Source organism: Capricornis sumatraensis, chromosome 12, assembly GCF_032405125.1.
Source record: "Capricornis sumatraensis isolate serow.1 chromosome 12, serow.2, whole genome shotgun sequence".
NCBI classification, from domain to species: Eukaryota; Metazoa; Chordata; class Mammalia; order Artiodactyla; family Bovidae; genus Capricornis; species Capricornis sumatraensis.
The window spans coordinates 33,096,200-33,108,232 of record NC_091080.1 but is presented as its reverse complement, the minus strand read 5'-3'; the positions used below and the strand labels follow the sequence as shown (position 1 = coordinate 33,108,232).

Here is a 12,033-nt window from a genome sequence, read left to right as displayed (position 1 = left end):
TGATCCAGCTGTAAAGTTACTCTGCTTGAATAGTGTTGATATTCTCAACACTTCTAACTGCTGGGGTTGCCATAGGAACAGATATGCCTAAGTGATGGCCGGAGGCAGCAGGAGGACCTCAAGCTCTGTTGGGGACCTGCTGGTGGTTGTCGTAGGTGATGCCACCAATGCCCTCCAGCATATTTATGGGCAAAGGAAACACAATGGTGGAATTCTTCTCTGTGGCCACGGTGGCCAAGGTCTGCAGGTAACGCAGCTGGAGGGCTGCCGGGGACTCAGCCAGCACCATGGAGGCGGACTTCAGAGCTTTAGAAGCATTCATTTCTCCTTCCGCTGCAAGGACCTACACCAACAGAAAGAAAAGACTTTAGAAATAAAGGTTCCCGATTGTGACTAGTGCTTTCTTTATCTGGGTCTGCAATGATGTTTCTCTCCCAGCCCCCACTTGGCCACCCATGTTTCATCTACTTCTTCAGCAAGGATTAGAGTTTCACATCCTTATGTGATTAGAGAAATTTGAGGAGGTTGCAGGAAGCGGAGATAACTTACAAATTACGAGTCCCTACTTTTCATTCCAAACAAAATAAAAGCCCTGCCTTTAACCCAAACAAATACAGGTCCAGCCACCATAGTGATGCTCTTGAATCTGTGCTCCCCATCTGCTGCTTTCATTTGCAGAGAAATCTGAAATTCAAGGCTTCCAACTGGCTTTTTCTTCTGTGAGTTTCACTTATCACAGATTTTTTTAAAAATTTCATTCTGTTGCCAGTTTTGTTTCATTTTTTAACTGGAGTGTAATTGCTTTACATTGTGTTAGTTTCTGTGTACAAGGAAGTGAACCAGCGACCAGCGATATGTATACATATATCCCCTCCCTTTTGGACCTCCCTCCCACCACACCCCCCCATCTCACCATCTAGGTCATCACAGACCACTGAGCTGAGCTCCCTCTGCTATGCACTAACAATGAAAGATCAGAAAGAGAAATTAAGGAAACAATCCCATTTACCATTGCAACGAAAAGAATAAAATGCCTACCTAAGGAGGCAAAAGGCCTGTACTCAGAAAACTTTAAAACACTCATGAAAGAAATCAAAGATAACACAAACAGATGGAAAGCTATACCATGTTCTTGGAGTGGAAGAATCAACACTGTGAAAATGACTATACTACTTAAAGCTATCTGTAGTTCCAATGCAACCCCTAATAAACTACCAATGGCACTTTTAACAGAATTAGAACAAAAAAATTTCCAATTTTGTTTCCTTCTTACAGTGTAAGAATTATTTCCAGTTCCGCCTGCTCTTGATTACAAGCAGCAGCGAGTGCAGTCTGCAAACCCTCTTTGGAACTCTCCTAAGCCCTGCACCTCCTCTGGTTCTCAAGCTGCCCAGGAATGACTTGGAACTCAACTCCCCCATCCATGGGCACTCACTGCCCATGTGCAAAAGTGCTTCCCAGGTCCACTGCTTAGAAGCTGCTGGACCTCAACAGAGAAGTCAGAGATAAGCAGAGGGAATCTTCCTGGACTCCCAAGTAAGATTCCAAAGAGGATAGCTGGAGGCTTCTAATCCCAACTGGTTTCTGATACTTGAGGAAATTCACACAGACAAGAAGGCTATGAATCCAATAGATTCAAGAACACTTGAGACCAAGTTGTGCTCACATTTTGTAACCCTAACCTGGATTGTAGTCACCTGGTCCCCTTAATCTAGTGTGTTCACTTAACATCAGTTCAGTTCAGTTCGGTTCAGTTCAGTCGCTCAGTCGTGTCCGACTCTTTGCGACCCCATGAATCGCAGCACGCCAGGCCTCCCTGTCCATCACCAACTCCTGGAGTTCACTCAGACTCACGTCCATTGAGTCCGTGATGCCATCCAGCCATCTCATCCTCGGTCGTGCCCTTCTCCTCCTGCCCCCAATCCCTCCCAGCATCAGAGTCTTTTCCAATGAGTCAGTTCTTCGCATGAGGTGGCCAAAGTACTGGAGTTTCAGCTTTAGCATCAGTCCTTCCAAAGAAATCCCAGGGCTGATCTCCTTCAGAATGGACTGGTTGGATCTCCTTGCAGTCCAAGGGACTCTCAAGAGTCTTCTCCAACGCCACATACTAGAGGGATAATGCTCGAAAGACAGGCACCAGGTTGCTACATCAGAATCACCAGCTACATAAGAATGTAGGTTCCTGGGCCCACTGAAGCCTCTGCTTCACTGAGTCTGAGGTGAGACCTGGGGATTGGTGTTTGCCTTGCTCATGTCTCTCAAGGGGACCCACTTTGCTAAGTCACTGAGTATAATATATATATTTATATTTTATATTTATATTTATATAAATATATTTTTTTATATTTATATTTAACATTTTGCATTGGGGTAGAGATGATTAACGTGAGTTTGAGCAAACTCCATGAGACAGTGAAGGACAGGGAAGTCTGGTGTCGCAGAGTCCAACACAACTGACTTGAGTAACTGAACAACAACAACACTGCTGATTAACAATGCTGTGACAGTTTCAGATGGACAGCAAAAGAACTCAGCCATACAGATACATGTATCCGTTCTCCCCCAGCTTCCCCTTCCATCCAGGCTGCCACATAACATTGAGCAGAGTTGCCTGTGCCCCACAGTAGGTCCTTACTGGTTACCCATTTTAAATATAGCAGATGTGCATGTTCATTCCAAACTCCCCTAATATGCCTTCCCCCATCCTTCCCCTCAAAGCTGACCTTTTAATTCAGGAAGAAATTCTCAGTAAAACTTGTAAAAAAAAAAAAAGGAGAAGCAGCAGCCCTCTTCTTGAAATCATTGAGGACGCCTGAGCTTCCATTCAAGCTCCAGCCTCGTGGGCTCCAGAGTGAGGGGCTCGCCCTCCAGTACCGACTGGAGTCGCCCTTACCTTGGCCCTGGCTTCCCGGGTGGCCTCGGCCTCAGCGGCCATGGACCTCTGCAACTGCACGGGAATCCGGACGTCTTTGATTTCCACCCGGGCCACCCGGATCCCCCACAGCTCAGTGGCATCATCAAGTAAGGTCTGTTTCCAAGTCAAAAGAAAGGATGTCAATCAGAATACAGGCAATGTGATCAAAGATTCTGCTATATTTTACATACACAAGAGAAACACTCTTCCTTTTCTCCTTTTGAATTTACAGCATTTGGAGTGAGACCATTTGGGAAGAAAATAGGAGTTCTTATCGCTCCCTTCCTGGAATTGAAGTAAATCCCAGGAAGGATTCAGAAACAAAAGTTGGTATTTCTTTTAAGAGGTGGTTACTCAGCAGATGCACCCAAACCATTCCTAAGGAACATACACTGTTCATCTAGATTTGAGCAAATTCCCCACATTTTCTTGTCACTGACACTAAGCAGGCAGCAGTGGCTTTTGTCCTGGTTCTGCCATTTACAGCTGTGAATCTTGGACTCACTCCTTAACCTTTCTGATTCTCAGTCTTCATACCTATGAAAGGTTTTCTTTCAGGACTGTCATGAGGTTTGGATAGAATACACGTAAGCTATCTATCATGGCCCAGCAATAATTTAATACATATTAACATTATCCCTGGGTACTTTTTGAGATACTCTTTTTCTTGCTCTGTTTAACCTCTGACCTGTGGCTCAGTTTTAAACAGGTAGCAAGGCATACATGTTTTCTTAGGGCAGAAGAAGCCTAAAACCAAAGACATCCTCATCCATTGTTAGAGCTTCAGACAACTGAAGATAGCTTGCTGGTTATCCTAGAGGGGTAGGGATGAGAAAGAATGCCTCAGGAAATAGCGAGATCCAATGAATAGTTCTAAAGCGTAAAGGGCAGAGATCTCCGTGCTACCAAATAGCAAGTGAGCCCTTGCTTTCCTGTGATCCCTGCAGAGAGCCGGGAGATGAGAACTCCCAAGAAGCCACTGATCCGACTGTGATGGGGAAACATCTGAGTCACTGAACTTGTGAAGCTCTTAAAACGGCATGGAGCATCATCTTGCAGAACTGATATTATCTTCTAAAGCCTCAGGGACTTTGCACTACCTTAGAGACTGGATGAGAAGCTGAGAAGGACCAAACAGCCTGCCCTCTTAGAGAAGGCAGGCTCAGAATGAAAACGTAATTGATTCGAAAAACACAGAAATGTGATTGTCTATAATCTAGGGCTTCTCAGGTGGCACAGTGATAAAGAATCTGCCTGCCAATGCAGGAGACACAAGAGGTGCAGGTTCAATCCCTGGGTCAGGAAGCAGGAGTAGGAAATAGCAACCCATTCCAGTACTCTTGTCTGGAAAATTCCACAGAGGAGTCTGGTAGGCTACAGTCCATGCGATCACAAGGAGTTGGACAAGACTTAGCACACATACACACATATACATAATCTAGGGTGAACAAGAGGTGAGAGGGCTGCCTGTTACATCCTCATCAATTGTATAACTACGATTACTATTCATATCTTTATTGACATTGGGAGCATGAAGTCAGCTTCCCTAGGAGGAAAAAGCTGAAGTGTATGATGTCAATTCATCATTTTGAGTTCCAAAAGCAATTTTAGTGGCTCCCTCTTCCCACCTACATATTTAAATCTGGACCTCATGATTGTTTTTTTAAAAAAAAGAAATGCTAAACTGAAGCCCATCTCTTAAGAGAAGCAGTACGTGTGTGTGCGCACAGGGAGGAGGTGCTTTGAACTGCTGATATTTGATTATCACTGATAATTAAAATGAGTGGATTAACAATGCAGGCTATGTGTTCTGTGTCTTTACCTGGATGCTGTGGGCGATCTCTTCTCGGCCAGCTAGGATCTGGGACAAGGTCCGTGTCCCTAAGACATTTCTCAGAGTGGTCTGAGCCAGCAGAAACGTGGCTTGATGGACATCGTTGACATTGGCCACCGCTGAGACGGCACTATAGATCCTGTAATAGACCACTCCATCCACCTGAGTGGTCACAGAGTCTCTGGTGAGGATCTGGGGAGCAAGAACACGGCAAGTCACATGCAAATGACTTTCACACACAGAGTCAGACACGACTCTTGAGCAACTGAGCTCACGGACACATGACTTTCACAATGACCAGAAAAGCGTCAGACTACCCCAGAGTCCACTCCACAAACGAACAGCGTTCATCACAACTCAGGCCAGCACCACCAAAAACCTGCCCTGACTCAAATCCTAATTAGTAACCAAATTCCTACATAGGTGTGATATATACCTGTCCCTGTAACTTCATCTCCTGGAAGTCCAACATCCCCTACTCAGAGGTGAAGCAGGTGTTTCCACTTTAAAATGCAGAACCCTGCTGAAATTCTACCTTCTAAACAGAGGTAGAAAAGTCATTTCCCTGATACTTGAAATCTTTTCAGTTCTCAGTTTCATCAGGTTTGATGAATAGCAATGCTTCTTAGAAAACATAGATGGCACCAGAGATCCGTGTTCTATATTCGGAGAAGGAAAAACCAATTTAACTTTATAGAGGCTCTGCATTAGTTATTCTGAATTAACATGATGAGGGACTTTGGAGAAAATCAGATTTCTGCGCGTACCACGGAAGTAGACCCTAGAACTCCATTCTCCCATCTAGAACAATTTACCATGGAGCCATAAAAAGCCTGTGATAGGTCCCTAGGCATCCCAAGGTCTCTTATGATTAGGGCTGAATTCTAAGGTAAAGACTCTTTAACTCCCGCCAGTGGTATGAAGACATCATGGCTGGGTCTTGATTCAGTTTTCTGGACCAGAGAGAGAAAATTATCATTTACCCAAAGATGTTGATTGTTCTCTCTTCTAATCCCCTTTGCTCTTCCACACACTTTCTTTTCTCTTCCTGGACTGTTTTTGTGTATTAGAAAGTTGCATGACTATTAATAACTCTGTTTCTCTTCCCTGTCACCCAGTCACTGGCTTGGTTCATTCAGTTTCAGTACTTCAAGAACTGAAAAGAGTTATTTGAAACCCAATGGCAGGTGAGCCTTGTGCCCTGTGTGTTCTTTCTCCATGCCCATCTCACATTGTTGTATCCAAACATATAAAAAAATTTAAAGCAGAGGTGAGAGATACAGATGCAATTTCTGAAAAGGTGGTGAAAAGGGTAATATCATAACCGGTGAGTACCATCTACCAAATTACTTTCAGCTCTTTCTTAAAATGATTTATCAGACTCTCCCAAGCATCTGCTTGTCATTCTCCATCTCAGCTTCTCTGCCTTCTGTATCCATTCTCTCTCTTCTTCCAGACTTTCTCCCACCCAATCATTTCCATGTCTTCCAGCTTTTCAGCCCTTGCTCTTGGCTCCATTCTCATTTGACAAAACAAGGCCCAAAAGTTTCAGGAGCCACCTAGGACTCCTCCAGCTGGTCTCTAAGAATTCAGGTGATCTTTCCCTTTATCATTTGAAAACATACTATGAATTCTCAACTGTCCATGTAACAGGGAAGAGATTGGTTTTATTTCCAGAAATGTATCTTTAATCAGCATTACCTCCTGGGGAGGAATGTTGCAAGTAACGGTCCGGAGATCCACTTTGACAAACACATCTATGCAGGGCAAGATCAGAATCAGACCTGTGCAAAAGTAAATACAGTTTAAAATTTGGTCCAGCTGAAAATAACTGCAATAGATTGTCTCCTAGATATACAGTACATTGTTTTTGTGGGATTACAAATGCTTCTCAGATGATCTTCAATAAGTACCTGTTTAACTTTGGGGTAATTATTTCTCCCTATGAGTCAAGGACTAAAGGCTCCTGAAACTTTCCCCCTATTAGTCAAGGACTAATTTCCCAAGAAATTAAAATATTTTGTTAAGAAGCTAAAGATTCTTGACATATAATTTTGATTTCTTTCAATATTTTTTCTGTGGACCATTTTTTAAAGTCCTTATTGAATTTGTTACAATATAGCTTCTGTTTTATGTTTTGGGTTTTTTTGGCTGAGAGGCGTGTGGGCTCCTAACTCTCCAACCAGGGATCAAACCCACACCCCTGCAGTGAAAGTGGAGTCTTAACCACTGGACCACCAGGGAAGCCCTAACATTTAATTATTAGATATTCTTCAAGAGCGATGGGACATATGTATATCTGTGGCTTATTCATGTTAACGTATGGCAGAAAGCAATACAATACTATAAACCAATTATCCTCCAATTAAAATTGAAAAAATTGGACATACTTCTATTCAACCACTGAATTTGACATTTACTTGAAAGAATATTTTGGAATATTCTTTTGATTTGATCAAAAGAATCAAATATTTTGATTTTTCCCTGGGTTAAAGATATTTGTACAAAAGATTCAAGCACAGACTTTAGGCCTTGAATATCAGTGTCTATCCACATTTCCATTTATATTCTTCAGGACTGAAGGAATGTTGGCATTAAAGTCTTCCCAGGATTTCAGTGTCCCTAAAACTAATGTATTACAGCATTCACAGTTTCTCGGTAACTGCGTTCTCGCTCATATACAATGACTTTCCTCCGTTGTGAATACGCTTACTTCTCTCTGAGCTGTCAAGGATTAGACTGGGGGGCAGGGAGGGCTGAGGACACTGCTTTGAGGATTCCATGATGCCTTAACTTTGCTCTGGTGAAGCTTCTCTACAGCAAGAGTGGCCAAGACTAGAACCACAAGCATGTCAGCATGATGGGGACGCCCACCCTTTTCCATTTACTGAAAAGATTCTGTTTCTGTTTTCAAAGAAACAAGTTTTTGCTTTGAGTAGCTTGCGAAGGGCGGGTGGCAGCAACCGAAAACACTGCTAAGGTGCTTTCTTTCTTTTGGTCTCTAAGCCTTTCTGAGGTAAGGATTACTTCCTAATTTACTCCTCTTTTGGGTGCTAAGTCAGCGGTTACAATCATGGCCCTTAGAACTAGAGAGAGGTAAGTCCCAGCCCTATTGGTTACTAGCTTGTGACCTAGGAACATTCATCTAATTTTTCTGAGCCTCAGTCACCCAATTCCTATAAGATGATAGTGAAGATTAAGCATGATTATGGCTTCCCCGGTGGCTCAGATGGCAAAAGAATCTGCCTGCAATAGGGAAGACCCGGTTCGATCCCTGGGTCAGGAACATCCCCCAGAGAAGGGAATGAAAACCCTCTCCAGTATTCGTGACTGAGAAATCCCATGGACAGAGGAGCCTGGCTGGCTACAGTCCATGGGATTAAAAAGAGTCAGACACAAATGAGCGACAAGTATACACACAACATGATAACGAAATAAAATGCTAAACGTAGTGCCCTGGTGGCTCAGCGGTAAAGAATCCACCTGTCAATGCAGGAGACACAGGTTTGATCCCTGGTCCGGGAAGACCCCACCCGCCACGGGGCAACTAAGCCCGGGCACCACAACTATTGAGCCTGTGCTCTGGAGCCCGGGAGCTGCGACTCCTGACGCCTGAATGCCCTAGAGCCCTGCTCCGCCACGAGAAGCCAATATAAGGAGAAACCCGCACACCGCAATTAGAGAGCAGCCCCTGGTCGCCACAACTAAAGAAAAGCCCACAGAGCAAGCAGAATGCAGAAGAAACAGAATAAAAATAAATAAATAAATAAAATTATTTTTAAAAAAATCATAGTGCCAGGCATGTATTAAGTGCTCAAGAAGTAGGAGCTCTTGTTATGAATACTTTTATTATTAAAGAATAGTTTACGATTTACAGAAGTGGGGAGGTTCTCTATTAGCAATTTGGGCTGTTTCCCTCTGGCTCTTGTGACATTCTCAGCCCCAGAGATGTGTATGACGAGATTCGTTACCCTGGGACATTTAGTGGTAAACTCTTCTGGGAAAATTCATTTAGAAGAGACTTTTCTCCAGAGTCCTTCAAGCTGTGGTTATTTGACCTCTCTCAAATCCAATTTTTTTTTCTAAGTTATCATCTTGGCTCCACCAGGTGAAACATGACTAGAAAGGGTTTGCCTTCGCTCTGTTCTTCCTCAGTTGGATAATTCCATCACCTCTATTTGGATGAACTCATAAGAATACCCATTAACAAGCATTTCTTGCTTTCTTTCCCTCAGGTTCCTTATTAGACAATGCACATGGTCTTCACTGAGGCATGCAAGTCTAACATGTGGGATCTAGCTCCCCGACCAGGGATTGAGCCCAGGTCCTCTGCACTGGGAGCTCGGAGACTTAGCCACTGGACCACCAGTGTGAAAGTGAAGTCGCTCAGTCGTGCCCGACTCTTTGCGACCCCATGGACTGCAGCCCACCAGGCTCCTCTGTCCATGGGATTTTCTGGGCAAGGATCCTGAAGTGGTTTGCCATTTCCTTCTCCAGGGGATCTTCCCAATGCAGGGATCAAACCTGAGCCCCCTGCACTGCAGGCAGATTCTTTACAGACTGAGCTACGAGGGAAGCCCTAGTGTTCTGGCCTAGAGAATTCCATGGACTGTATAGTCCACGGGGGTCACAAAGAGCCAGACACGACTGGGCGACTTTCACTTTCACTGGACCACAAGGGAAGTCTGTATTAGACAGTAGGACCATACTACTTGAAATGGCCAAGTCTCTGTAACAAGCTTCTCCTTTTGAAGTTTCTCATATGTTTAAAAATGTAACAGACACCTGAGCGCCTGCTTTAGTACATGGCCAAGTGGAGAGCACACAGAGTGAATAAGGAAGTTCCCCAGAGACTCCACAGTGCAGCTGAACAGAGAATGGGTTTACTTAAATACATCTTATTAGGGGGCAGACAACAGATGTTACTAGAGAAGTGTAGCAAATAACCATTCTCCTCCATGTGCCTTTTAAGTTACTGTTTGAATAGACTCTTCTTTCAAAAATATTAGAATCTGTCCTATGAAACTGCCATTTTGGTGAGTTGAAAACAAACATTAGCAATGTCATAGAGTTCAGCTAAAACTGATGATAGTTCAACAAAACCAGTGTTATACCTGGCCCCTTGGCTTTGTCAGCTTGGATGCGTCCCAGTCGGAATACAACAGCACGTTCATACTCCTTAATGATCTAAGAGATGAAGGCAGAGCATTTAGTGTTAATGGTTCATCCACTCACACGGAGAGACCAATCTGTTTCCCAGGGTATTACCTTCAAGCACATCCATATGGAGATCGGAAAGGTAATGACCATCAGCAGGAAAGAAAGGAAAAGCAGGATCCAGCCACATACACCAAGCCCTTTACTCTTGATGCCTAGGTAACAGGAAGGAGGCAAGCCTGTAACTGACATGGTACTTGAGAAAGCAATTCAGCGACATGTATGAAGAAACCATCCAGGGAGCTGGCCAAGCTGGAATGGGGCTGAGGAAGCAAACTGAAACCACCCACACTCTTGATGGCGGTAACACCACCCACACACACACTCACACACACACACAGAAAATATTCCTTCAGGTTTTTAGATGAAGATGGACCTGTCCCTTCTAAGACACATCTCATAGCAATCAATAATAATAATAACCATACCATTTACATAGGGCTGCCATGGTTTATTACTCTCAAAACACATAAAACCACCCACATGAAAATCACCAGGGTGCCATCTTAAAAGACAGATTCCTGGGGACTTCCCCGGTGGCCCAGGGGTGCAGGTCCAGCCTTCGTGTCTCATCAGTTCAGTTCAGTTCAGTCGCTCAGTCATGTCCGACTCTTTGCGACCCCATGAATTGCAGCACGCCAGGCCTCCCTGTTCATCACCATTCCCGGAGTTCACTCAGACTCACGTCCATCAAGTCAGTGATGCCATCCAGCCATCTCATCCTCGGTCGTGCCCTTCTCCTCCTGCCCCCAATCCCTCCCAGTGTCATGGTGCAGTCAAAAATAATAAAAATGAAATAAATAAATAAAAGACAGATTCCCAGGGCCTCAGAATTCCCCAGGTGAAATCAGGACAACCTCTGAGGCAGATAGGTAGGAACTATTATCCCAAAGGAGACCTTGTAGTGCAAGGAAAAACATTTTCAAGAGTGCTTTACGTCTGAGTTTCTGTGAAAGTCTTTAACTCCCTAGGGCTGTGGTCTCAGAAAAACCACTCAGTCTTTCTGAGCCTCAATTTCTTCATCTGTAGGATGGGGACAGATATTACCTACTTTGAAGAACTTGATGAGGATTAAATGGGATTATTTACATAAGGCACCTCACCCATACATTAGTATCTACCTTCATGTTTGTGCACAGTCGCTCAGTCGTGTCCAGCTCTTCATGACCCTTTGAACTATAGCCCACCAGGCTCCTCTGTCTGTGGGATTTTTCAGGCAAGAATACTGGAGTGGGTTGCCATTTTTCTCCTGCAGGGCATCTTTCCGACCCAGGGACTGAACCGGTGTCTCCTGTGTCTCCTATATTTCCAGCTGAGTTACCTGCTGAACCATCAGGAAAGGCCCTATACCTATCTTAGTAAATCTCTATTACTACCATTATCCCCGTGTTACAGATTGATGACTATTACAGAGACTTGTCAGGCACTGATATTTGATAATTTTGTTTTTTCATAAAATTTTGTTGCATCAGCTCACTACATTCAGTGTCTTTTTGCTAATCACATATTACCACAACAGGGGCATTTTAGCTTAATATCACCTGGGAAGAGGTGGAAATAAATTCAAATCATATTTCAGCCACTTAAAGCTTTATATCTTTAATCACATCAATTACATAATTTCTCAAGTGCTATGATTCTTGTTTGTAAAGCATCCAGGTCTGGCGGGTCCCTGTACTTTAGAATTATTTATATTCACTATTTCACCTTGTTTTAAATCCTTACTGCTTTTTGTTCTCTTCTCCTTGACAGCCAACCACACCCTCACCCCAAACCTCCTCTGATTAATTTCACATTCCACACATTCACTGGAACTAATAATACTTGCTGGTATCTCCACTCAGATAATCCACAAACACCTTATGCTACCTTTGTCTCAATGAATGCCTTAACCATCCACACTATTGTCCAGGCCAACCACAGAAGTCAGTAAGCCTCACTGATACCATCTCAAATTCACCCTCACTTATCCATTTTACCAGTGCTTTGACAAATATACATTTATGAATATTTACAAGGATCCTTAAAAGCTGGCTTAAAACTCAACATTCAAAAAAACAAAGATCAT

At 43.6% G+C, this 12,033-nt stretch overlaps 1 protein-coding gene across 1 annotated transcript; it reads right to left on the bottom strand.

Annotated features, from left to right (window-relative positions):
* Positions 1 to 118: 118 nt before the first annotated feature.
* Positions 119 to 10,112, bottom strand: STOML3 (stomatin like 3). The gene is made up of 6 exons (XM_068984634.1): positions 10,017 to 10,112; positions 9,863 to 9,935; positions 6,450 to 6,532; positions 4,737 to 4,940; positions 2,894 to 3,028; positions 119 to 343 (listed from the first exon to the last, which is right to left on the bottom strand). The coding sequence occupies exons 1-6, from the start codon at positions 10,056 to 10,058 to the stop codon at positions 119 to 121; spliced, it is 762 nt and encodes a 253-aa protein (XP_068840735.1). The 5' UTR covers positions 10,059 to 10,112.
* Between the last annotated feature and the right edge of the window lie 1,921 nt (positions 10,113 to 12,033).

Coding starts and splice junctions, on each gene's coding strand:
- STOML3 (XM_068984634.1), bottom strand. CDS start 10,058: ATGGTCATTACCTTTCCGATCTCCATATGGATGTGCTTGAAG. Junction 6,533..9,862: donor TGACAAAGCCAAGGGGCCAG/GTATAACACTGG, acceptor ACTTTTGCACAG/GTCTGATTCTGATCTTGCCC. Junction 344..2,893: donor CCCGGGAAGCCAGGGCCAAG/GTAAGGGCGACT, acceptor CTGTTGGTGTAG/GTCCTTGCAGCGGAAGGAGA.